Source organism: Lagopus muta, chromosome 1 (assembly GCF_023343835.1).
Source record: "Lagopus muta isolate bLagMut1 chromosome 1, bLagMut1 primary, whole genome shotgun sequence".
Lineage (NCBI taxonomy): Eukaryota > Metazoa > Chordata > Aves > Galliformes > Phasianidae > Lagopus > Lagopus muta.
In genome coordinates, this window is record NC_064433.1 from 169,412,944 (window position 1) to 169,439,927 (window position 26,984).

Here is a 26,984-nt window from a genome sequence, read left to right on the forward strand (position 1 = left end):
GCGTGGTTTAAAATCAGCTGAGCCATGTATTTCCCCAGCCAAAAGCGTGCCACAGAAGAGCACGGAATTACATCAGAGGCAACGGTGATCCACAAGTCTTTGTTTTTGTAAACATGTCCTCCTCACCAGGGTAACTAACTCCCAGAGGACTCTGATACAGGTGGGGATTCCTCCTTCTCTCCCTGTGCTTCCCTCTTTGGTGCATCGCATGGGTGCTGTGCTGTGTTGAGGTATGCTGCTGTCCTGTCTGTGAGGGGATCAGAACTTCCCTGGAATGAGATGGATCCCACAGAAGAGACACCCAAGAAAAACAACATAGAACATCTAATTGGTAAGCATCATCTTTTTGTGTGTGGTTACATTTTTCTCAATGGAAACCAAACAAGAAGAATACGTTTGTAACCAAGCATTCATTGTAAATCTCCCTTATGGGCTGGAGATGAAAATCCATTATCTGCCACTGAAAGTGATGAGGCAAAATACCTCCTACTGCACTGCCACCATGCTTCAGCACTTACCTTCCAGGAAAATGACCCCAGAGACTAAAACATCCAGGGATGAGGTGGAATGGGAAAAATGTGAATAAATGAGGAATAGCAGGGATTTTCAGCCCCAAAAAGGAACTTAATGTGGTTGGGCTTGTGTGAGGAGCACCTAGTGCTCTCGTCAAGCAAAGGAACTGTTACCAAATCAAAGTTGTTTGGGGCAACATGTTCTGTTTCCATCGTTGTGGGCATAAGAATGGGTGGTGCAGTGGACAAATGTGGGGACAGCAGGGTTGGTTTGGGTACTTGTGGAATGAAAGAGGTAATGGTTACAGAAGTCAGGCACCTTTTAGTTTGCTATAGGCTGCAGATGCAAGGGAGGTTCCTGCTGGTCATGGCTATGGTAATCAATATACAGATGCAGCAAAACTAAGTCACTGGCATGTTGGGTTACTGGATTTATTCTTCACTATTGTGTTTTTGTAGAAACTCCCATTAGTTGTGTGGTTAAATGGTTTGAAATTTTGGAATTATCAGAGTACATTTGTGATGGTCTTTGGAGACTGGATTGCTATTGTATAGTAAACAGGTGTATCTTTATATCCTGCTTTTCTCATTGGACTCAACACTTTTAGCTGGCATCAGGATCCCCAGGACAGGTCTCATGGAGGAGTCAGTCATAATTTGTCGAGTTTTGGAGGAGTGGGTGCTTCTTAGCCATAGTTATGATGAGTGATATTATGACCTCTCTCTTCTCAGCTGTTTGAATACTGACCTGCAAAGTCATTTGTTCCTAGATAGTCCCACCGCTCTGGATTGTGTCAGTCCTATCAGGTGTGTGTCATTCCTATCCATCCTCACAGCAGTCTCATGTAGGTGATGGCAGATGATGCTACCATCCAAAATCAGCTTTTGGGGGGGTTTCATGGCAAAGGTTGGCACTGGAGAAAAAGATTTTCAGGCACCTTTCTCCATGTTAATCATTCAAGTGAAATAGGGACTGGGCAGAACGTTGTCTGCTGATGAACAGAACACCCCCTTGTAACAAATTTCTCCAAGCTTTTGATTAAGAATTATGAATGATGCCCAATCCACAGCTTTCATAGATCAGTTTCTACTAATCAGAAGACAGACAACTGCTGGCACTTCGTGTACCTGCTATAGCCTGACACACTCTTGGTGTAATGTGAAGAGCACTGTGGCTGTGAAAAGGTTAAAGCTTTTCATGTGAAATCTCAACAGCCCTGTTTTCAAGCACATGACCTTAGGGTCCGCATGGTAATTTACTCAGAGGAACTCCTCATTCCTACCAGGGACTATGGAATGGCTGATAATACCTCATTAAGCAACCAGGGAATATACATTATTATCAGTTGGGAAGGGTCAGGAGGGATGCCAGGATCCCAGGGCAGCAGGTCTATGTCCTGAATCTTGGCCCTATTGGACACATACTTACTTCAGTATGAGCAGTTAAATCTCCAGCAAGGATCTCAGAAGGGAAAACTGCAAGGAGCAAAGTTGTAACACCCAAGTGTGCAGTTAAGGTGGGCTCCTCATTGCAGCCTGCAAGGAGCTCTGCAAGGAATTTCCTGCAAGAGGAAAGCACTGCGGGAGGGCTTTGTATCTCCTGCAGGATCATGGGTGTTTTCCAACAAACCTGTCCTCCCAGTCTGCTGGTCTGTTGCCTGGTATGCACAAGGTAACCTGATCAGGTCACTGATCAGGTAACCTCACACTGTCTCAATGTGGTGGCAAGTTTTTTTCACAAAGTATATATAAGTTTTTCTTCCTATTTATCAGTTTCTGTCTGTACGTTAAGTTTATTTAATGTGAGAAATTTCTAGTGTTGCCTTACACTACTGAGGTAACATCAAAAAAATACACTGCATATGTGCATCAGCATGGGAGTGGATTTGTTTTTAAGAACAGCGCAAGTCAGAAAGGAAACAGCCTCATGTGGACCTCAAAGCTGGCAACCCTTTGGACAAGCCCTGCATCTTTTGCTTTCTTTGCAGCTCTCTTGGTCCAAGACATTTCTGCATTCAGCAGGATTGCAGTGCTCTGCCCTCATGGCAGGTTTCATGGCATCCATTTCTCACCTTCTGCCTCTGCTGCGAGTGTCCCTGCAGCTCCAGTTTCTGATCTCGCCAGAAAGCAGCAACTCCTTGGTCCACTTTCCCCTACAAAGAGCCTCCCAGACTTCTAGTACATGAACAGCAACTTACCACCACCTTTCCTTCAGGCACTAAAATAATTAAATTTTGTGATGAGAAGAGCTAAGCGCAGTTAGAAAGCTACCCACAGTTCCTGGGTGTGCACTTAGACAACCACTAATTCTGAAGCTTGTCTTCCAGTGGATGGACTGGTCCATTAATATTCCTCAAAACCTCTATCTAAAGATGGAGGAGTTCCCCTCATTTTTCTTATCTGCTTTTGTACAAACTAGATCTCCTATCCCAGGTGTAACATACTTTCTCAGTGATTCATATCCATACATACATTCTACCTGGTCTTTTATGTCTCCAAGTCCCCAGTTTTGGCAATTCCTTTCACTGCTCCTGTTTCTCCCCTGCAAAAATCTTTTAACCTTTCATGCAGGAGAAGTATATATATAGCTGGATTGTTGGTTATGTATTTGTGCTGAGAGGGAGGAGAGAGGGACTGACTCTTTGTGGACTTTGCATTCCATAGTGATTGCAGTGGGCTAGATCTGCATTCTTCTGACAATTCGTTGCAGGATTTGCATTCATTTTGCTCCTCTTCCTTACTGTTTACAGCTGACAGGCGGGAAGGAATTGGTGTCTGTGGATGGATCCTGGTTTCCATATCTTTCCTGTTGGTGCTCATAACCTTTCCTATTTCCATCTGGGCGTGTATCAAGGTAAGCTAGTGGGATCTGGGGCACCCAAAGAATGCTCCGTTATTACTGTTGTTACTCTTTTCTATTTGTTCAAAGATTCCCCATTCACTTTCTGGAAATAAGAAGGCTTTGCAGTGCAGATGTGTTCCGAGTCCAAGAGATTCATGTATTTCCACTGACTTTCTATATCAACAAAACCTTCTCATTTGACTTCTTATCATATCAACTTCCATAGTCAATTAAGCTTTCCTGCTTTACAACAACCCTGGGAGAATAAATTACAAACTTTTTTGAAGAGCTCACACCTGGTGCTGCCAACAACAGCAAGTAACAGATACTGATGGAAAAAGGAGTAAGCCCCCACACAGACGGACAATACAACCTAAGCCTACAGTCCCTTCAAGACATAGGCACGATACGACTAATTTAAAGAAGTTTTTAGGGCTGAATCACCAGAGTGATTGCCCTTAGCACCATACCATGGATCGCTCTACTATCTGAAGTAGTTATGTCAACATTCTGATGGTATACTCTGCCTACAGCTCCTCTGCTTGTAGCACTGGTGTTGAAAGAGCTGTGGTCAGCCTCATTAAATCAGCAGCATTTCTTGCATATTTGATCTGTTTTATGACTTATTCACAGGGCCAAAGTCTGAATTTTTCCAGCAATGATGTGAGAAAACATAAAATGCTTGGTAACTTGCAGCATTGTTGACCCTATATTGATTGTATTTTTCACATTTAATATGGATGTTATAGATTAAAAAAAAAAAAAAAAAAAAAAAAAAAAAAAAAAAAAAAAAAAGTCATGCCAGAGAGCATGAATAGAATTACTTGTAAAATTCTAACTTTGAAATGTTTTCCTAGGTTGTCAGAGAATACGAACGTGCTGTTGTATTTCGTCTGGGACGTATACTGTCTAAGAAAGCCAAGGGACCAGGTGAATGCATGCAGTTTTACTCTATTAGGATGCACTGTAATCCCAAGGAGAATTACAGAGGCCCATGAAATCCTTCTTTAAAGCATACGTGGAATGAGGAGTTTCTCTGCTGCAGGTCTTTTGCCTGCAGAACTTCTGCTTTTCTAAATAGAAGGTAATGTCATCCCACAGAGAACAGCACAGAAGGTCAAAAGGCTTCTAGTTGAAGGCCTTCTGGTTGAAGAGCTGTTGTGGCTTTGCTGTTCAGTAGATTGGATGACTGAAGGTTGAGCTTACGCTGCAGGCACTAGTGAGAGTTCTGGGAGGTTAAAATGCAGACTTCAGCTCAGATTTGTTTGAGTGACTGTGATGATTCTCCTTGTACTTCACTTCCAAAACTACAAGTTCTTGCCAGGACTTTAATTCGCCTTCAGTTCTGTAGAACTATAAGTGCACGGGCCTTTCCAGACTTTATCTACCCAGCGTTTGTTACATTTGAGTGGGATCAGGTTGCCAATTGCAAATAAAGTAACCCAGCAATGCCAGCAATTTGCATTGGTGCAGCAACCGCATCTGTGCAATAAAACTGGTCAGGTTGGAAGTCGAAATAATAAGAAAAAAAACCTGTTTTCAGAGGGTGTCTTTCATCTTGCCAGCCATTGGGCAGGCACAGATTTTCTCTGCATGGCTCTGGGCAGCCAAATATGGTGCAGAGTTTAGAAGAATTGTGTCAAGGCTCCTGCTCTCATGATGGGAGAGTGGGGACTGCTTCACAGGACTGCTCATATCTAAGGACAGCGTTCCTCTTAACCTGAAGGCCTAAAGGTGGTGGAAGACTCTGGACGAAGGTGCCTTTCCTGGATGGGCACACATACTGCAAAAGTGTTATGGCTGAAAGAATGGAGTTAGCAAAAGCATAGATGGAATTTTCGCCACAAGTCTCATGGCAGATTTGAAACCAGAATGATGTCTATCCATTCCCAGACCACAGCTCTAACCCATTAAGGTCTAATAAGTTCACATCATTTGCAGATATCTGCATTTCCCTCTATTATTTGAAAATGCAAAGCTTCACTACTGTTACCTTCTACAGTAAAAGGACAGCTGTAGTAATAAAATGCTGCACAGCTCCTTGACTCCTTCCCCACCTTGTTTCCATCTGCTTGCTTTGTGCAGGCACCAGGCTCAAGTCAGCTCTCAGAAGCAAGTGTTTCACCTAATTATTTCTTTATTTCAGGTTTGATTCTCATACTTCCATGTACAGATACGTTTATCAAGGTTGACCTTAGAACTGTTGCGTGTAACATTCCTCCACAAGAGGTAACTATTTTCCAGCAGCCATCTAGATCAGAAACAAAACAGCTGATTCATGGCAAGATCAAAAATGTTGTGGGTGCTTTGTAGTCTTGCAGCTGTGAGCTACCCTATAGAGTTTAGCTTATTTGTTTTGTCTCTGGACTTCCAGAGACCTTACAAAACACCTGCTTATGAAGACCTGCAGATGCATCATTACAGGCCAAGCAAACTCCCCTTGCTGAAGTGCTAGTTAAAGAATAAAGAAGATGATGTTGGGGCTCTGAATAGGAGACAGCTGAGATGCGAGGCTGCAGGTGTGCATGTGGTGGCTCCCCAAAAACAGAAAGCAGGAAGGACGGCGGTTACATACTTGTACTTCATGAGATTTAGCAACTTTTGGCAAGGCTTCTGCAAATGTTGGCAGAGCTTCCATGGAGCACTTAACTGCAGGCAAGAGACACTGAAAAGGGGAGCAGTCATGGGAGTCATTAGTGCTCTGCTGTGACCAGCTGCCTGCTGAGGTGCAGAATCATAGAGCCATAGAATGGCCAAGGTTGGAAGGGACCTTAAGGATCATCAAGCTTCAAGCCCCTGCTGCAGGCAGGGCCACCAAAATCCACATTTAATACTAGACCAGGCTGCCCAGTGCCCCATCCAACCTGGCCTTGAACACCTCCAGGGATGGGGCATCCACAACCTCTCTCAGCCTGTTCCAGTACCTTACCACTCACCTGGTAAAGTACTTCCCCCTGATATCCAATGTAAATCTTCCCTCTTTCAACTTAAAACCATTTTCCTTGCCCTGCTGTTATCTACCCTTTCAAAGAGTTGACTCCCCTTCTGTTTATAGGCTCCCTTTAGGGACTGAAAAGCTGCAATGAGGTCATCCCGCAGCCTTCTCTTCTCCAAGCTGAAGTGCAGGCACTTACATCTTCTTGCACTGGCAGAATATGACACAGTTCCTTTAGGAATACTGAAATATCTTTCAGAATTTCTTCTCACTATTTTTGCACTTTGCTTTTCTCTTTTGCTTTAATTTTTGGTGATTCTCATAATTACATTGTGTAAAGAAAGTAGCACTGCTTTAACAAACCATGCAATGTGTGAAATCAGTTCTGGCCCTTTCTACAAGGAAGGAACAGGATAACTATAATTTATCATTGCAGATGAAATTCATGCAGGTGATGAGATTTACTTACTATTGAAACAGTTGTTTAAAAACTGTGTAGAACAGTTGGTGATGCAGGATGACTTCTTTGAAGTCATCTCTTTGGGGGGAATGCCAAAGAAACCAGAAGGAATTCTTAGTTTCCATGAATTTTCAGGATCTATTCTTCACTAAAGGAAAAAGAAAGATTATGACTCCCCTTCATTGTCAATCTGTGCCTTTTTGAATACTTCTCTAATTCTGTATGTTTCTCCAACACAGATTCTGACAAAAGATGCTGTTACTATTCAGGTGGACGGGGTGGTGTACTACAGGATCCACAGTGCAGTCTGTGCCGTTGCCAATGTCAATAATGTACATTCAGCCACCTTCCTATTGGCACAGACAACCCTGAGAAATGTGCTGGGTACACAGACCTTGGCTCAGCTCCTGGCTGGTCGAGAAGAGATTGCACACAGTATCCAGGTACATCTTGGGTTTACTGTCAAGCATAGAAGTTAGTTCTGGGCAGCAGTGAATCAGAAATGATCTCATTCATTTTCTTTAACAGAAGAAAAAAATCCTATATAGTCCTTTCAGTTTTACTTCTCATTGCTCGAAGTAAGAAAGAATTACTGGAAAGGTATTTCCCAAGATTGTTCTAGAAGAGTTATTTCCTATCAAATAGCAATGAAGATGCTGAAATTGTCTGATGAGTTGAATAAATCAGCATATGCAGTCTTTGCCCAAAGTTGGCTGCAAGCAATAGGAAAGAAGATTGCTTTCTGTGGGAAACTCCACCCTAAGCGGACCTTCCATGGAGTTCTTGTACCTTCTGTCATGATGGCCAACACAGATCCTGAGTGCTGCAGGACTGTGATGTATCATTTGCCAATAATGTGCTTGTACATTGACAACATAATACTATTCTTGAAGACTCTTGAAGTATTAGTTTGTAAATAAGAAAAGTGCCTAGCTAAAAAGAGGGTAGCTTTGGGAAGGGCAGCAGTGATCCCCTACGAAAGTCTTACACAGGGAAAAACTTCAAGTATTGACCAGTATCTCACATCAGAAATCAGCAAAAGTTTCATAAGGCTGGGGTACCTGTACCTGCTGTGCTCACACCACAGTGTGTGCCAGCACCTTGGCAGGTTCCATCTTCCTGTAGTCTGCCTTTCCTTCTGTTGACATGGCACAGTAAATCCCACAGGGTTCTTCCTGCTCCCCCTGTGCTCTTTTGCTGGGTACTGTGTTTGTCTCCAAGGCCATCCTTGACAATGCCACAGAGCAGTGGGGAATCAAACTGGCTCGTGTGGAGATTAAAGATGTCAGGATTCCTGTGGCCATGCAGAGGGTGATGGCAGCCGAAGCAGAGACTACACGACAAGCAAGAGCTAAGGTGAGACCCATGGCTATACTTACAATGTCTGCAATGTCCCGTATCTTTGGGCTCCCAAGTTCTTCTGTTTCCTCCTCATTGCAAAGGTGATGGTGTTGCAATGCCATTTCTATTTCTTTTACATCACAGGTTGTGGCAGCAGAGGGAGAGATGAATGCTTCTAAAGCCCTCAAGCAGGCCTCCATGGTGCTGGCCGAGTCTCCAGCAGGTCTTCAGCTGCGCTACCTGCGAACGTTGACAACTGTGGCAGCAGAGAATAATTCCACTATTGTCTTCCCTCTGCCAATTAATTTGCTTGATGGTTTTGGGTGGAAAAATAGAGGGGGATAGAGATTGATCTACACTAGCTGCTTGGATTGGGGTTTTAATTTAAAAGGTTTTAGATTTAAAGGGTTTCCCAGGAAGCAAAGGGTTCCAGATTATCAAAGTAGAGTAAAATAAAAATAAAAAATAGTTTTTAATAACCACACATAGCTCTCCCAAGGGGAGACTGCATTTGAGCAAAGAAAGCTGCAAGGCACTGAGCAGTTTTATCTTAGACTCATCTTGAGATAAAAAGGAGGAAATTATGTAAAATACATGTTAGACCTAATAAGAAAATTTATTGATGCTTTCACTGCATACTGCATATGCTTGAGTGTAGCAATTATTTGGTGATTTGTCTGCTAAGCAAGAACCTGTGAGCTCCTGATGAGCTTACAAATCTACTCCATGCAGCAGAAGGGTCAGATGCTGGTGCATAATTCAAGTCCCAAAGAGCACAAGAAAGGATTTGGCCATGACCATGCTTAGTATTACTTCTTAACTATCAACAGAATTATTGGATAATTGATATGTCAGTGGAACCCCTTATTCTTTATCACAGAATCACAGAATGGCTTAGGATTGGAAGAGACCTCAAAGATCATCTAGTTCCAATCCCCCTGCCACGTGCAGGATTGCCAACCACTAGATCAAGTGCTAGACCAGGTTGCCCAGGGCCTCATCTAGCCCAGCACTGAATATCTCTGACCTTAGATAAATGAAAATTAGCAGTAGCTTTACTGACCTCATCTGAATTTTGCCATATCACTGATATTTCTATAAGCTCTGTAATAAAGGGACGAGAATATATGTCCATGTATTACAGTCACATTTCTTATATTTGATAGCTGACGCAAGCCTCTGCAAAACAAATTGTTCTATGTTAATTGAAGTGTCTCATTTTCATCCCCAAGAGGTTTATTATCCCACCTTGCAGATGTCATGAAGTGGTGGTACAGCTTTCTGTAGGAAGAGCCTTCCCCACCTTCCATCCATGCAGTGCCCTGCAGCTGACTGGGGGGGCACTCCTGAGTTTAGCCAGCATTAATGCTGAGTTTATGGCCTTCAAAAACAGCTGAGCTATTCACATGGCTGGCACACAACAGGCTAGCTATATATGAATCTGGAGGCCCTTGCAGTGTAGATGCTCTGGTGGATGCTTCTGCTGTGTAGAATCTGAAAACACACAAGGCTCATTGCTGCCTTTTCTGTATAGTAAGGTCATTTAGCTCATGACACTACTATGTCATGAGATCAGCACGGGCCTACTAACTATATTGTTGATACAGGCCCATCTTGTTTTGGCTGCAGAATAACTCAAAGCAGTCCAGGTAGCAAAATTTTGTACTCAATAACTTCTGGCACACAGGCAGTGGTATGAGCATCTGAGGATGGTGACCTGCTCAGCAAATATAGCTTTTCACTGCACCTCTTTGCTTCAGAGATGACTGCCAAAGAGCATTTTGTTGGCAAATCAAAGGTGTAAAACCTACATTCAAAAGTCATCCTTATTAACGTTTGCTGCAGATCCTCCTATTTTAAGAAAAGGGATGTTTTGAATTTGGAGGTTATTTTTCACTGTCAACTTAGTTTGTCATTTGTAGAAGCATTTACAATTACAACAGGAGAAACCTCCTGCCTTTGCCTGACAAATGTTGCAACTCCACTGCAGAGCTGTTTGCCTAGCTGCAGGAGCAGCAATGTTTGAGAGAAATGCAGCCATGGACTGCAACTCTTCTTTAGAGTAGTGCAAATTAATTAAACTATGGGAAGGAAAAGCTTGAAAGATATGTGACTACAGAGTATAGTTGGAAAACAGCTCTATGCCCTCAGTGAGCAACCTGCACTAACTGACAGCCCATGCAGGATTCTGTGGTCAGGTATATTCAGACCAGTTGTTCATCCCTGATGCTGAGCCAGTTCCAGTTTAAAAGCTGTGTATGGGAATCCTACTGTGAGTACAAGTTGGGTTCATTTGTTTCCCCGTATGAGCTCTTACAGAAATAATGTGCTGAAGCATGAGTGCTAATATCTTTTATTTCAGCAGCAAGCTGTACTTGGTAAGCCCATAAATATCAAGCCTTCTTTCTGACCCATGTGAATTTCTTGGTCTCTTCAATGTTCATTGACAACGACTGAGGGAATCAATCAGCTCTGCAAGAAAAACGTTCTATTAAAAAAATCATTTTTCATTTGATCCCCTCCAGTATAATTATATCACTGAGTAATGGGTCAGGTAGCAGAAATTTCTGCTCCCTTTTCACCAGCATAGAGTGCAGTAAACTCAGTAAGCAGTAGAATAGCTGCAATTTTTATCACATTGTCCCCGTATATAGATCTACAAGAAGATATCCCATTCAGCAAGTACACCGCTAAAAGAAAAACAGCCATGGAAGCAGCTCTGTGGTGTCTCGGTGCATCTCTGATGTATAGGATTTACAAGAAAAAATCAGGAACGAGCTGAGCTGCAGTAACACAGGTGGGATGCGAGGAGCAAAGCAACCTTTCAGAAGAGGCAGATGTTGTCAGACTTGCTCAGGAAGCTCTGCAGGTGAGCACAGGCTTGCCGGTTACGGGTGGTGTGACACTCCCTGTCTTCTGGAATTTTCTCCACCCAGGCTTGCGAGTCAAGGAAGTACTGCATCCTGAGTAAAGGAAGTGAGTCATCAGTGTTTACAGAGAGAAACAGGAAAGCAAAAACCATGTGAGGCTGCCCTCTTCCATCAAGGCACCTCTGCGATCAGGAGGAGTCACACTAGTCATAAAGCTTGTCTGAAACCTCATTCCACCAGGAGGCTAACTGAGCTTTGACTTGAGTTTAGCAAGATAATCACTGTCAAGCTGGGACAAATGCGGATATACTTGTGTTTTGAGAGACACCAGTAAGCTTGGGCTGAGTTTCTATTCTATTTCTGTGGAATAGCACCACAAATATGGTCTTTATTAGTCTCTCTAAGTTTAGCATTCACACTGGTGTCAGTAGATATGGTGAGGGGTTGTTTTAGGATTGCAGGAAGTGGTGCTTACAATTTCACTGAGATAGTCTCCATCCTGGAAGCTTTCAAAGGCAATACCTTTCTCCAATTCTGTCCTGAGGAATTAAATATTTAAGATGCCTTCCTCACTGAATACTTATTAAGAACAGACTAAATTCCTCCTCAAATAAATTCTCCTTTTTATATTCAAATATAACAACGAGAAGTGAGAATAATGAGCTATGTCCACACATGATATAACAGAAACTTTGAGCGCTGCTCTTTGATATAGTCCCACCCATTTCTTTGGCAAATGCACAAACTGTGTAAGACATTTGCAGCATAAGGAATGATGCACCATTTCCCATTCTCCCTTTCAGCTGTGAGTTTTTAACCCATTGGAGAAGGGCCAAATTTTGATTCTTAGAAATGTGGGAACCAGGCTGTACACAGATAGATTTGAGTGGCTCAGCTGTTACCCACAGCTGCCCTTTTGACTTTAGGCTGATACTCTGCATTTTATTAAAGCAGAATCAGAATCCTATAGAAATCTGGCCCTCCCTTTGCCTTCTGGAAGCATTCCAGCAGTTTGAGTACCAGCTGGATTCATGGATTCCGTGCTAGCAGCCTCTGTGGCTCAGAACCTATTGCACTTACTTGTTGTTGCAATCGACAGTTTGCCCATCTTTCCCCATGAGAAGGTACCGTTTCCCAGCTACCATGTTTAGTGTGCAAGAGGAGCGCTTTAGGAAATGTCGATGGGCTCCTACTTGGATGCTTTCATCAGCAGCTGTGGTATGAGAAGAGAAAAACCCATAAACTTTCCTGATGAAGAGCAAAACAATAGCCTATGAGATGCAAATCTTTCCAATCTTTTATAATACTGCAAAGTCAAGCTAATATTTCATTTGGGAGTAAACGCTGTGGTAGGGCATATTTTCCTTAACATTTCTTGGCTAAATGTAAGTCACTTTTTCCTTTTATGGTGGTCTTAGCCTCTTTAACAGCTATGGAAGGAGCATCTTTTGCTCTAGATATCTTTCAGGCTTTATGGGGTTCCTTTCAATCTTAGAGACTGAAAGAAAAGACAAAGGAGAAAGAAAACATTATCTTACATTTCAGATTGTTCAGAAACATAGTGATCTTAAAAACTGGCAAACAAAATTCAGATATATTGAGGCTCAACAGTGCAGCAGGCGGTATTAAAAACTCCTTAGTATGATTGACTTGAATGTCACTGATTTACCCATTACACTATTGCTTTTGAACTTGCTTTGTAGGAAATGTACTTTGTAATCTCCACATCAAAGTAACTTAGAAGATTATGGTCTAATTCTGGCTCAGAAGCTTATTCATTTAAAAGCTGCAGTGCCCATTACTGAAATGGCATGAGATCTGGAAAGAGACTTATTTAGCAAGTTAACACAGGATACGAGTATACTGAGTTTTTTGGCTAGAAGACCAGTTCACAAAGTCCACTTGGAAAAAAAAAATCTGCAGAGTGTATCAGTATGTTATTCTCTTATATTCTTTCTAACAATAGTGCAAACTGTTGTGCACAACTGAGGTGACCAAATCAACATCAAACCAGATTAGACTGCAGGTAAGACACCACAGACTTCCTAACAGCAAACAAAAACTTGTGCAGCCTCTGCTGCCTGAAGTATTGTATTACAATTATGAAAAGTTCAATATTCACAATGAAATCCTAAGAGCAGAATAAAAATCTGATTTAGACTATTTTAACACTAATAAGATTTCAGGGCATTTGAGACAGTGCTAAACTGTGAAATGTAGCACTAAGAACCATATCAATTTCCTAGCTGAAGCCTGAATTAATTTTATGTATGGTAGGTACAGACCAGATAAAAGTTGGTCTTCAGTTCTGCATATAGTTTCACATTTGTGCATTTCCAAAGAAGCATGCAGCACTGTAGATTTTCTCATGAAATCCAAGACTTTCTGCTGTTCCTGAGCTATATCCAATTTTCACTTTGTTGTAAGAAGCAAAGGAGTGTTAAGATGAATCAGAATTATTTGAGAAAATTACAAAATTTTGCCTCAGGTTCATTATGTTTAAATTACCATGGTGCTTCTCACTTCAAATGCTTCACAAATGTCCTGGCAGATTTCATACTCTAGGGATCATCAGCCATTAATGTAACAGTTGTTATATAATTATGCAATTTTCAATCTCCAAATACATATATATATATAGATGATAATATAGATGATTTTAATATATAAAAATGCATCTCTCTATATATAAATGATTTGGGAAGGTACTGCACCTTGCTTTTTCTTCATCATCATGGCTTAGCTCCCCTTTCCAGACTTTACCAACCCCACTGAAACAGTCTGATGCTTGTAACCTACTTCATACAGTACAAACAAAGGAGTATTTTAAAGGAGGTGGGAATGAGAGAAGTCACCTCTTCTGTTCAACTTTAGGTTCAAAAGATACCTATCTCTTTCAAAAACCAAGAAGCAAAATCTTCCCAGGGCTTGCCTATGAGCTGCAAGAACAAATGCAGTGAGGCCCATGGCTCTAAGTTCTTCGGATCCTGTAGGTTTTCTGGAGGCATTAAAGAAACTTTCCATTGTGGTGTTGTAATCTTCCAGAGGCAGTGTTTTGATCATGAAGTGTATTATGATTTCCCTGCATATGGAAAGTCCTGATTATCACTGGCCATCTCTGGATGCATCCAGTAGGGACCTGATCTTCTAAGTGGACATTTGACACAGATCACAGGTTGTGTGCCCTGAAGTACTGGCTGCCCTCACTTGCCCTCTAGGCAAAGATCAAGAGAATGAGATAATTATTCTGCTTAAGTAAGGGAAGTTTTGAAACCTTTACAGTTTTTCTTTAAAGGCAATCTCTGGCTGCCAAACTCAAAACTGAAAACCACATGATAGCTTGGTGGCTGAAGTCTGAGTTGTCATCTGACAGCCTTTCCAGAAATTCCTTTGAATAATTTCAGTGTTCAGTGATGCTGCTGATAGAGTAAAATTCATGTGGGCACAGCTGGAATGGCAGGCCTGCAAAAGGACACTGTCTGAGAGCTCTGCAAATCTTTGCATTGCAACAAAAGGAAAAAAAAAAAAGGCTTCTTGTTATTATAATTATTAAAATGATATACAGAGGACCTAATATATGCACAGTACATGTTTTGGAGGATTTGCTTTAGACTAGCCCCAGTTTGGAGCCATGGATTAAATGCAGCTGTAATGTGTCTTCTGTATTAGTTTCATCTGAGAGGATTGGAGGTATGTGCTCTGGGATGTAGTGTGAACCAAAGCAACCTACAGCTGAGCTGAACCTAAGAGTGATGTAGCTGCACCAAATCAATAAATCAGTCTTCTTTCAGGCCTAACGTATCTGACTATGCTGACAGCAAGACAAGGCATCTGAATGGCTCATGCTGGCTAGTGTTTAATCAAAAATTTTTCCTTCAGGTGGGAAAAAAGGAACTAAACATTTTGATACTTACTGAATTTAAGGATTCTCTGAATTCTGACCTCATAGTAATCAAAAACATTCTTCTTTGTACTGTTGAGGAGCTCCACTTCATAGACTACAACGGACAACACTTGTGTGAGGGTACATGGAAACATGAAGTTACATCCAGAAATTGAAAACAGCTATGCTTTTATCCCATGTCAGTGCAGAGGCCAGTATGCTATCTTTTCAAAATTTATGGTAATATAAAAGACAACAGGACAGTTATCCTGCACACTTAATATATTTTTAGCAAGTCTGGTACTAATCAATAACCTCTAAAATTGTATTTTCTTTGGCTATGTATGTTCTGGAATAAACTACTAAGTATGATTGAGTTCTTGCTTTTTCTTCACCAAAGATACTAAATCAGTTTTCCTCCAGTAGATCTCCCCATTTTCCATCCATAGTAGAGGTCAGACAGGCAAATTAACCAAAGGGAAACTATTCTCCTAGCACTGCAGAAGGGAAATGCTAAGCTTTTGCATGCTGCCTGTGAAAACTGCACTTTATCTCATAAATCCTCTAAAATTACGGATCATGGGGTCAGTGGTCTTTTCTAAACCCTGCAATACAAGGTTATACATTCTTCCTTCCTCAACATCTGACTACAGCTTTCAGAGGTCTTTATTTTTCCCCTTAACCTCAGAGGACAGCTTTAGCATTTCATCTTCTTAGCCTCCTGGCCACATAAAGGAACTCTTCTCATTTCAGGAGCGGTCTAGGCATATAAGACTCCAAATTTAGCCTTATTTTTTGAAAATAACTGCTTTTACAATACATTGACAATTGTCTTTCATGCCTCACCATAATCTGCAATAGGCTGGTAGCACACAAAGTTAAAACGTGTGTTTTCTTTCACGTTTTTACTGAAAGTTGATTTTTGTCTTGGGCAAGGACCTAGAATGAAGAAAAGAAATGATGCATCTGTCTCTGTAATTGTGGATACTTAAATAGACATAGTATAAAATTAATCATCCACTCAACATTATCAAAAAAAAACAAAACAGCTGAACAGCTTTATTAGAAGCGTGGTGATTTTCTTTTTTACATACATATGCATATGTTAATAGATATCATATGCAACTATCAAGATAATCCTGGATATCTTCAAAACAAAGTTTTTGGTAATACATGTGTGGATATTTTGTATTCTAATTTATGCATTAGGGTAAATGCATAATATAAATGCATAGGTCTTTTCTGGGTAAAAGAATTCTCCCATGAATGGTTCTTTTCATCTGGTATATTTAGATTTCTTTTACCTTCTGCACACTGGCAAACTTCGGCGTGGCACACCTTGGCAAGCATGGCGCTGTGCTGGGGGGCGCTGTAGAAGACACTGCACTTTCTGTCTGTGGAAATGAAGCAAAGTGATCTGGCTTACAGTGCTCAGATGGAAGAGCCTAAATGCTTGAACTACACTTGTTTCCCAGTTTTTCTCTGGTCCAGACAAATCAGCATATGAGGGGCATATGAGCATATGAAATCCATAAAGACCTGTAGCCTCAGCACCTACATGCAGTACAGGTACTTGACTTTTAGCTGGACTACAGCCTGGGTTGTTGCTTCTGTGGTTTTGCTTTTTTTGTTGCTGTGGCTGCTATTGAAGCTTTGAGTTGTATTCTTCCCCCCTTTTTTTTTGTTCTGGCTGAAAACCATGCATCTTAATTTCATATTTTAGCAATAGGGCAACAATTACCACAACTTGTTTCAGAGGGAGGAGACAGGATCACCAGTGGTTAATGTATGCTTAGCCAATAAATAGAAAAGTCAGCATGGATGAAGCTCTAGGTACTGTAAACTGTCAGGGATATCTCTGCTTCAAGCAAAATAGAGGTCTGACCTAATTTTCAAATACCGTTATCATATCTGTTAAATGGGGATCTTAAATTGGGATACAAATAATTGCAGACTTTTTCTTTTTTTTTTTTTTTTTTAATGCTCAACAAATTCATGTGATTTCAGACCCTACATTAAAAACACCTTTTAATAAACTAGAGTTACTATTACAGGTCACTTTCTGATCAGTTACATATCACTTTTATATGCCCTTACCTGGGCTGTAAAAATCATACAGGATGGCATTTGCTGGCTGAACCAAGCCCATTGGATTAAGTTGCTTTGCCCCAAATACTATACAGTCTGGCTCTGGTCCACTTGTGAGCTGCACAAGAAAGGAACACAGAATCACAGAATCAATCACAGAATCAGAATCACAGAATGACCCGGGTTGGAAGAGACCTCAAAGATCATGAATGAACAACAGTTGTGATGTGTAGACTAATCAGTTCCTCATTCATTTGTGCCTGTACCAGCCCAGCTATTGTGCATGGATGGCATGGATGAGTTAATTCTGATAGTTCTAATTCAATTAAAAGAAACCTTTTATACAACTGCTCCTCATTCATCTTGCCCTTCGGACTCTTCATCATCATCATAGTCCTGCACTGGACACTCTCTAGCAGCTTTATATCCTTCATCTACTATAGTGCCCAACACAGAAATTAGAGGATTTGATGATTACACTTGTTTATTACTGTATTGATCTCGATCTAGAAATATTGAACTTCACGTGCTGAGTGAGGCACAGACTACATCTACAACACAGAAGAGCTGAGGATGAATGTGCATGTCTCCCACCTTTACCTCCCCTGCCCTCTTTGAACTAAACTTTCAGTACTAATAAATGACAAAAATCACAGAAGGTAATGGAGTGTGAAAGACAGTGGTAGGTTTAAAAGGAAGAGTCTGTGTATTAACTGAAACAGTAGAACATAAAACCACTGGGCTTGCTTACCTCCCCAAAGTAGAGCAAAACCTTTCCTTCCTTGTACTCAAAGTGCTGAATATATTGATCTGAAGATGTTACCAGCTACAGAAAGACAACAATAAAATCAAAACAACAATGTAGGACAGTAACAGCATTGCTATCATCTTCTATATCCTGGCTTGCTTTGTTCAGACATTTATATTATCCTGCTTTCTTTCTTCCTCCCTAATGCAAACATTGCCTGTGAGCACAAACCTGGGCAAATCACTAGACCAGGAGGCTCTAGAACAAAAATTCCTACCTTCACAGAGTGCTGTGCTGCATGTCCCTGCCACTGTGCCCTGTGGGCAACACCCACAAATGCTTTTGCCTTCTCCCTTGTAATCAAAGGACACACCATTCTGCTTTGTCACAAAAAAAGCAGCGCCAGCAGGGACATGATGATGTGTAAAGACAGGAGAAGTATGAGTGCTATAAAAAGCCTTGTGCTAATTTCTACTACAAGGAATTAAAGGCTGCACTCGATTCAACAGCAGCTTTTCATTTCTTGCATATATTCAGTGAATAATTTTTTCAAAGCAAGATAATGAAAATATGCCTATCCAAAGTCTGTTTTACTTTCATTATTCTATATACCTAGGAAAGATATACAAAGATAAAATTTGCATAGAAAAGTTTACTGAATAATGCCATAAAAAGTGTTTCTCACCTGTTCAAGATCATTAGTATCAGGCTCCAAGCCACTCAGCAGAGAAAGATCAACCAGAGACATCTTTGGTGAATAGGAACCTGTGGACCTTTATAAGGGAGTCTGTCATCAGTGAACATCTGCACTGAGATTTGTTCAGCTTGTTCTCCAAGCTTTGTTTGGAAAGGTTAGCTCTTCTTGCTCAAACAAAAACCCAACCCAACATTCTGCTCCATTTAGCTTTCTTATATGGATTCTAATTTGCCAATTAGCTGCATACCACATTAAATGTCACAAAGTAAAATTAGTTATATAATAATCAAATGGTCATCCAAAACACAGGTGCTTCATCTCACCTTGTCATCTAGGCTTTCATTCTCTCTACCATAAAATCATAGCAGAATATAGAAAAGACATGGAAGGTAAGAAGCACTTGTAAACATCCTTTATTATCTACAAGGAGAATCTAAGAAACTAGCTTGTCCAAAGTCCTCGTGAACAAAGTAAAATTTATGCTATCTTTACTTCTCAGGGTCAACATTCTCATTTCCTTAAGTGCCTGCTAGGCATATATATATTGAGCTTCTATTCCTTTTTCCCCTTCTGAAAAATCAGATAGTTGTGTGATTGCTGGATGAAGTTGTTCTGCACTCACACAGGATGCTTTGTTGAAAATATTCAACATATCCTTCAGAAACTTCTACTTCAGCACCTTCCATTACCCTGTAGCACAGTCCAGAAAGGCTCTGTAGTAATGTAAAAGGTGCCTTGACTTTTTCTTCTGTGTCTTACCTAAAACAAATGAAACTACACATTTTCTTTTAAACCTCACCCTAACACTCTGCAACATCCTGCTCAACAGTGGATCTGATTGTTGACAGATGTATCATAGCAATTAATGGGGAAAATAGTGTTTCAGTCAGCTGACAATTAACTGAATTTATGGTTAACTAGGGAGAGTAAAAATTGGGAATTAGAGTAACTCCAGTCCTCCCCTGTCTGAGGAAGTTCCTGTCCCTCTCTTGGAAGAAGGATAAAAAGTATTGCTTCTAAGGCTCTGCCAGAAGTCAGTGGAAAACTGGGAAGAAAAACCTCCTTCTGTCACTTGCTCATCTCCAGAAGGGGAACTCATGACACACAGAAACACAGAATCACAGAACAGCCTGAGCTGGAAGGGGCCCCAAGGATCATGAATCTCCAACCACCCACCACATGCAGGGCCACCAACCTCCCCATTTAATATCAGACCAGGCTGCCCAGGGCCCCATCCAACCTGGCCTCGAACACCTCCAGGGATGGGGCATCCACAACCTCTCCGGGCAGCTGTTCCAGCACCTCACCACTCTCTGTAAAGAATTTCTCCCTAAATCTTTCTTCCTTCAACTTAAAACCATTTCCCTTTGCCACCTACCATCTCATGCTTCTGCAATAGTTGCCAAGCTGTGAGAGGGAGCAAAAGCAGTTTTGTTCTGCACCAGGGAATTTCTTTCTCCCTTGTCTACTTCTTGATGTTGGCCACAGCTTTAGGATATCATTTCTCCTCTCTTTCCTCCCCTACATAGTAGAAGACACATTTTCTTTTCTACAGAGGCCAGAGTTGCATCCATGAAGGAAGTAATAATCTCTCCAAAAAACAATGAAACACTGTAGATGTGTTATTGTATTTACTTTATTAACCACAGAATCACAGGATGGTTGAAGTTGGAAGAGGTAATCTAATCCAACCTCCTTGCTCAAACGGGGACACCTATTGCGGGTTGCCCAGAACCATAACAATATGACTTAGGAAGATCTCCAAGAAAGCAGACTACACAACATCTCTGGGAAGCCTAGTGGAGTTCTACATCACCCACACAGTGAAGAAATGCCTCCTGATGTTTAGATATTATGCTCCCACTGCCTCTTGTCCTGTCCCTGGACAACCACTGAAAAAAGCCTGGCTCATACATAAAAGACATCTTTCAAATGATTAGACAGCCAGGATACTCTGAGTATCCCCAGAGAGCCAAATATCGCCAGTGAATTTGTTGGGGCAGATCCTGAAATGGGTGTTTGAAGTCTGTGTAAACCATCTAAATGTACTTTGCTTGGAAACTGACTTTTCTGCTGTGGATATAAGGATGCAGATTCTCTCCATTTATGTGCAACTACAGAAGGTTACCAGCTTGGATGCTGAATTCATGGATATGAAAAAGGTGACCAAGAAGAACTGCAAACAAAAATGAAGATATTTCCTAATGAGAGGCTGATCTCCAGACCTACCTGACACAGATTTTGTACTGCAGAGATTCTGTTTTACTGGGTGAGATCACATCCCTTTTCCTTCTGCTGCGGATATCAAACCAGTCTATTCTAGATAGGGTCTCAGAATCACTGGAGTCTGAAGCAAGATAATCTTCATCATCATAATTTTCCTCAGAGTACACAGTGTCTGTAGGTGATAGGCACAATCAGCCATGCAAAAATTTGACTGAAGTTCTTGTAATTTCATTTATTTATTTATTTATTTGCTTATATAATGATAGATAAAATGGACAGTCACGCTACCTCTATGGGATTTTATTAAAGTTTGTGTTACACCATCTCAGTTTTTCTAATCAATTTAGAGTTAAAATTTGAGCAACAATTTTAGTAAGAGTCAGCAGATCTAGCTAAGAATTGGGTTTGTCTCATCTATTCACATATAAATTACAACCCTTGCCTAAAAAAGTTACCTATTCAAACAGGAAAAAAAAAAAAAAAGCAGACAAATGCAGACATAGGCAGAGAATCTATGCTTCAGAGAAATGAAAACATAGTCTTGACTATATGAAAATACCTAAAGCAAGTCTGCCCCAAAGTGTACTCTATGGCTGCTAGATAGGTCTCTTATTAGTGGAATAATTGAGCTCCCTGCATGGGAGCCAAGAACAAAATGACAGGAGTTAATCTCCCTCTCTTCCAGGTAACATAGAAGAGTTAACAATAGTAGCAATGTACCTGTTAGGTACTCTCTGCACCCACAGTTATTGTGTGAGTTATTAAATTATTCACAATATTAATAAACTGAACGCAACTGTAGCTATGCAGGTTTCAGAGACCTCTCTCTTTCCTTACTTCACTCATTTATTCCCATTCTCCAAAGCTAGAAAGTCATTGACTAATTATTATCCAAACATGTTACCTTTGAGTTTCAACCACTTTTCACTTACCAGAATACTTAATCCTTCCTTCCACTTCCACTGTCAAAATCAGGTCATTACATGTATTGTTTTTCAGCTCAGGTGACCAGTACATTTTCAATATCTAAGACAAAAGCACAGACATCAAACTCATAAAAATATCATTTAAATGACATGTGATTTGCTCTTCCAAGGCTTTAGCAAATGTTGATGAGACTTGGAGCGTGGAGGGAAACACAAGTCTCTCAGAGGCACTAATTCGTCATAGAGAACTGCCCTGGGTAAAGCAGGAGAGGTCTGCGTGCAAACCTCGAATTCCCTGAGACCTCTGACACAATTCTCCATCCTCATCACAGAAGGATCTTTCCAACTCCCAACACTTCTTTGGATCGTTCTAATTAACACTTCATGGATTTCATGACGTTAAAAATAGGCAGTATTTCCTACCAGGGCAGTTTGTTTGCCACGAATTTTAGAAACTCTGTGGTAGGAATGGAAAGAATGAAGACATGGGAAATAGTGCCCCTTGGTGTTCAAAAAGGGAATGAAAGAAGTCCACCTGGAATCTGAATTTCCAATTTATGGCTTACACTCATAGTCCCATTTCCTCTGCCTTGTACAGACACTTCAAGTTTTCTCCCAAGTTCGAACTGCAAGCAAAAGCAAGACAGTAAAAATTTAGTGTGTGCTCAGCATTTGATCTATTGCTTTCCTGTGATCAAAACAGTCTTCTGTGTCTTTCCCCTCAGAAGATATGGGAAATCTATAGTTAAGGAAGGGGTTATGAGACCCCACATCTAATGGGATTTTCAGTGTGCTGGGCTGGAGCACCTTGTTCTGCTGTTCTGTGGCTCAGGAGACAAATTTTTCCTGAGTTCATTATTCCCTCTATAGCCAGGATATGACATTTCCTCAGGTCCCAACACAGTGAATATCAGAATATTCCCCTGCTCTCTTCTTCCTCGTACCTTAGCAAGACTTAGATTGTTCTCCTGGCTTCTCTCCACTGATGGAGAATGTTCACATGTTTTTGAAGGGGGGTGGAAGGACCTATAAACTATGTTTCTAGGCGCATGTTGATTTATTTTTTTTTCTTTAAAAATATTATTTGGTTGTTTTTTACAGATTGAGTTACTGAAAAATAAATGATAGCTTAACGTGAGAAAAGCTACCCAAGCAGTCCAATGCTTCTCCTGTTTGAGCAAAAAATACTGAACAAAGAATAATTGTGTACCTCCAGCTTCTTCTGAATCCCTTCGTTAGTATCAGTCAAAGTAATAGTGTAGTCCTCTCTCCTTCCAGGAGCTCCTATTCTTACAGTCAGGTTGGTGGGAATAGTATTCAGTGTCTTTATGCTGTATGCTGACATTGCTTCCAGGGCCACCACTGTGTCCTAGTTGAGACAAAAATGAAAAAAAACAAAACAGAACAACAACAACAACAAACAAAAAAATGCCCCCAAATTATGCTGGATTATTTCAAGAGTACATATGGTTGATCAGTAATCTAAAGCTGTTCTTCAGTTCTATCTATTATGCTGATTTGAGCTTCTGTGTCTGTTCCCACCTGCATGTACTGTTCATTTTGTTTCTCACCTTCTTCCTTTGTCATTAAAATCCCCAAAACACTGCAGGCCTAACCTCTGGCTACCATAAATCTTCATAAAGGCTCATAAGGTTATTAAGGGACAGATTTTTTGGTGCTTCATGAACTGAAGAGATTTGAGATTAATTATTACTATGCTTTCACACTTGAATGATAAAGCCCTTATGGAACTACCAGTTTTCTACCCCTTGAAATGCCATGCTGGTTGGTGGTCTGGTACCTGTGTAGAGCAGAATCCTCCACCATAATTCTTTCTTTCTGTCAGCCACGTAGCAATAGGCATTGCATACTCCATATCTTCCAAGAGCAGTGTTTGAAGCAAAGCATAGGCAGTGGTTTCCACTGAGATTGCATTGTTGCCATTTCCCCAGTAGCGCTGCTGGTTTGCTGAAAGAATAACTCAGTCTAGAATGTCATTGGTAAAAATATTAGCCAGAAATGGCTGCTGTTTTACACAATAGATATTGTATGTCATAATACCAAGGAACTACAAAACACAGGCGCTGTCATGAAAGCAACAAATCAGTGTGGAGGTAGATGATGAGAAAGGAAAAGCATGCAATTTTTAGTTTTGATTTATGCAATCATCATAATCTTATAATCCTGTTGTACTGTGATGTCCATGTAATGGAATGGTAGTATTGTGTCTGGTGGTACCCTGGAGATAACAGTATTAATTATCCCTGTATGTCTCTACATTTAAACTACAGCTATTAAACTGTGATTTGTTTGTCAAATTATGAGAAAATTTATAGGTGGTCATTGTCATACACCAACTCAACACTGACCCCAGCCATGCTCCAAAAGGGAAGAGGTGATGTCCACATGGAGCTGGAACAAAGTACTAGTGAGAAGCTCTGGAGGTGGGCAGGCGGGGAAAGATATCATCCCTTTTACTCACCAATCCATTCTGTACTGCTCCCACATGGAGCTGCTTGTTCCCACTGTCCATTAATAATTACTTATTTTTCAACAACTTGTACTTTTTTTTTTCCTTTTTCTTTTTGGATGCAATTTAGGGGTGTGGAAACTTTGGAAGCAGCAAGAGAAGAAGAAAATGTAGATTTCTATATTCCATGACTTTGTTCCATCTTCACTAACAGACAGGACCACAATGCAACATTCTCAATGCTAAACTGTTAATTTATATTGATTCCAATTACACAAATTACATATAATTTTAGCATTTATATATAATTATGTAATTGAATTAATTACATTGCACGTATACATTCACACTTTTACAAAAATTAAATGCCCTTCATTTATTTGAATTTGCTTTATTAGCATATCAGAGTGCTCAAAGCACTTTAATTACAAGTTGAATTTTTAAGAATAGTTACTGGTACCTGCATTAAAAACAGAACAGCTTCTTAATTTTTCTGTTGCACTCAGGGACTGAGAACTATCAGGCTCAACAAGCGTCAAAGCATAAGCAGCAACAACTGTAGAATAGCAGTCAGTATTTCCAGGAAGTTCATTATTCATGTAAACCACTGATCTTCTAACAGCTTCTGCCTGTGAAAACAGGGTGGATTCATTTGAAAATATCATCCACACCTACTGTTCCTGCTGGTGTAAGCACTCAGAAATTAGAATACTACTGTGTAGTTATTTTTTACATGTTTTTAATAACTGCTGTTTTGTGATTAAAGACATCAATGAGGGAGTGTGTGCAGTTCAAAATACTTTGCTGTACATTAGCTCACTGCAACTTTTCTTATCCATCACAGACTTGGTAAACAGAATATTACCTTCCCATCCACAGCACTTTAAGACAGTGGGGTGAACGTGCCACCGTGCAATAGCCTTCAAGCTTAAAGATAAAAAGTCAGGCACCCTACCACATCGAGTGATTCTTTGTAAGCCTGTAGAGTCTGCTGCAATGCTATAGTTACAAAGGCTGTCAATGCCAAATCTTCTCCCGCTGACTCAATGCCACCCTGGAAGATGAAACATGAAAATGTAAAGCCACATGTACTTTCTTATGATTAAACTTAGAAAATAACTTTCCATGAAGACAAGGACCCCCCCTGTCAAATCCTTAAACAACAAAACATGTAATTTCACCCTTTAACTTTACTCAATAATTCTTGTCCAGTAAAAGCATATCTTCTGCTATGGTAACTTTAATTTGGCAACATTAAGAGACGGGGAACCCCACATCCTTTATCTGGTAAAAAAAATATCTTACTCGCTTTTAAAAAAATTCCAGTTTTTGATTGGAGCAGTCCTGTCTTCAGTTCCCTAAAACTGTTTCACTTTCTCACCTACTGTTTAGTTCTTTAAGTCCTTTAAGTCCTTTAAAGAACTTTAAGGGAGTTCTTTAAAATCCTGAGCTTTTTGCTTATAAGGGATATATACAGCATTACCAGTTCATTTATCATTTTACTTCCTGATAAGCTATACACAGTGTCTAGCTTTCTTGCTCCCTGAAGAGGTGCGTGTTCATTCCTGTTCTTCCTTCTCATTCTTTTGCTCATGCTCTTCTTTGACAACTGGATCATTATGACCCTTCTCTTTCACTCAACCTCAAATGCTTAGAGAAGCAGAGATTGTTTGCATAGAGAGATTGTAAGTCTCTGCACAACTGCAAGCAGTTGTAAATGTCAAATAGAAGATAAGTATCTCAACACAGACACAGGTTGAAAGCTCTTTGGCCAGTTTTTCAGCTGATTGGTTTTAACAGTAACTATACAGCTTTTGAGGGTAAAAGCTACACAAGTGTTTTAAAAAATATTAACAAAATGGTTATTTTCCCTTGTAAGGCCCATGCAAAGGTAACTGCATTTTCGATGGATTTTGGAAGAGGCATTTTTATAACCCACGTGCATGGGACTAAAATTTTGTGTTTCTGGGTAGTTACAGAAGATGCATAGGCTAACGTACACTCTTGAAAATTCTTATTAAATACTAGAATTTTTATTTTTACTTGGAATGTTTAAATTCTGACACACTCAGAGAGGCTGTGGGGTCTTCATCTTTGGAGATTTCAGGACTCAGCAAGACATGGCCTTAAGCAACCTGATCTAATGAGTCCTATTCTGGGTGGATTTAGACTAGAATAATTCTGGAGACCCCTTTGAGGTTGGATATTAGGAAAAATTTCATCTCAGAAAGAGTGGTAGAGTATTGGAACAGGCTTCACAGGGTGGTGGTGGAGTCCCTGTCCTTGGAGGTTTTCCAGAAAACCTCTTTGATGTTGATGTCACACTGAGACACATGTTTTGGTGGGCATGGTGCTAGGCAGAGGGTTGGACTAGATGATATTAGTGGTCTTTTCCAACATTAATTGTTCTGTGTCTCTATGATTCTACAAAATATAAGTTATTATTCTATCTACCTATGAAAATAAAAAGCAGGAATTTTTACGAAGCACAAAGATCTCAGAGCTGATTCTCTAATTCCTCTTGAAATACAGGTAAACTGCAAAATCACTCAAGATAGGATGAAAAGGTAAAAGCGGTGACATGCTGGTCGTGTTTCCTTGATGGATCTATTAGCAGATTCATTTTACATTACAGATTTTGTACTTCTTACATTACAGATTTCTTTTAAAAATAAAAAAAAGAATAATAAATTCTTGATATTCAGCAATTCGGGTTATTCCTTTTCCTTACCAGCTTTAAAGGTACAACTAATTCTTCTTATTACTAATGACCCACCTGCATTTTTCTGTCCATTACCGGATGATGGTCATGGAATGAACCATCTGCCTGCTGTTGATTAAGCAAGTACAAAATCGAGTTCTGTATGTGACTGTCTTCCACACTAATGTATTCTTTGCACCTTGTGAGTACTTTAACAATGAATGCAGTTAACCTGCACGAAAGAAAATATTTAAAACTTGTGTTGACATATATTTATTGAAGAAT

General features: G+C 40.3%; 2 protein-coding genes across 6 annotated transcripts in view; one reads left to right on the forward strand and one right to left on the reverse strand.

The window, feature by feature from the left end:
• The first annotated feature begins 4 nt into the window (after window positions 1-4).
• Window positions 5-10,813, forward strand: STOML3 (stomatin like 3). Of its 2 annotated transcripts, none has more exons than XM_048933544.1 (7): window positions 5-331; window positions 3,263-3,366; window positions 4,212-4,284; window positions 5,501-5,583; window positions 6,989-7,192; window positions 7,971-8,105; window positions 8,235-10,813. In XM_048933544.1, exons 1-7 carry the CDS (start codon window positions 280-282, stop codon window positions 8,433-8,435), a joined length of 852 nt encoding a protein of 283 aa, XP_048789501.1. In that variant the 5' UTR covers window positions 5-279; the 3' UTR covers window positions 8,436-10,813. The 2 variants fall into 2 exon arrangements, with proteins under 2 accessions (XP_048789501.1, XP_048789500.1); XM_048933543.1 differs by having other exon boundaries at window positions 6,989-7,184; window positions 7,993-8,105.
• The window catches only part of LOC125688048 (complement C4-like), a 52,609-nt gene continuing 36,052 nt past the window's right edge, over window positions 10,428-26,984 (reverse strand). For 3 of the 4 annotated variants that reach the window (XM_048933535.1, XM_048933536.1, XM_048933534.1), the window contains 16 exons: window positions 26,775-26,931; window positions 24,954-25,052; window positions 24,459-24,627; window positions 23,330-23,496; window positions 22,739-22,897; window positions 22,095-22,154; window positions 21,535-21,628; window positions 20,606-20,774; window positions 18,365-18,452; window positions 17,683-17,757; window positions 16,941-17,049; window positions 16,148-16,237; window positions 15,690-15,782; window positions 14,875-14,958; window positions 12,041-12,173; window positions 10,428-11,053 (listed from right to left, as the gene is read on the reverse strand). In XM_048933535.1, the coding sequence (XP_048789492.1) occupies window positions 10,915-11,053; window positions 12,041-12,173; window positions 14,875-14,958; window positions 15,690-15,782; window positions 16,148-16,237; window positions 16,941-17,049; window positions 17,683-17,757; window positions 18,365-18,452; window positions 20,606-20,774; window positions 21,535-21,628; window positions 22,095-22,154; window positions 22,739-22,897; window positions 23,330-23,496; window positions 24,459-24,627; window positions 24,954-25,052; window positions 26,775-26,931 (1,885 nt within the window). In that variant the 3' untranslated portion in view covers window positions 10,428-10,914. The other variant, XM_048933537.1, reaches the window with a different exon arrangement.

Excerpts from the sequence above, each read along its gene's own strand:
- STOML3 (XM_048933544.1), top strand. The coding sequence starts at position 280 with ATGGATCCCACAGAAGAGACACCCAAGAAAAACAACATAGAACATCTA. Across the intron at positions 3,367-4,211 it reads CCATCTGGGCGTGTATCAAG|GTTGTCAGAGAATACGAACG; the intron begins GTAAGCTAGTGG and ends ATGTTTTCCTAG. Across the intron at positions 5,584-6,988 it reads GTAACATTCCTCCACAAGAG|ATTCTGACAAAAGATGCTGT; the intron begins GTAACTATTTTC and ends TCTCCAACACAG.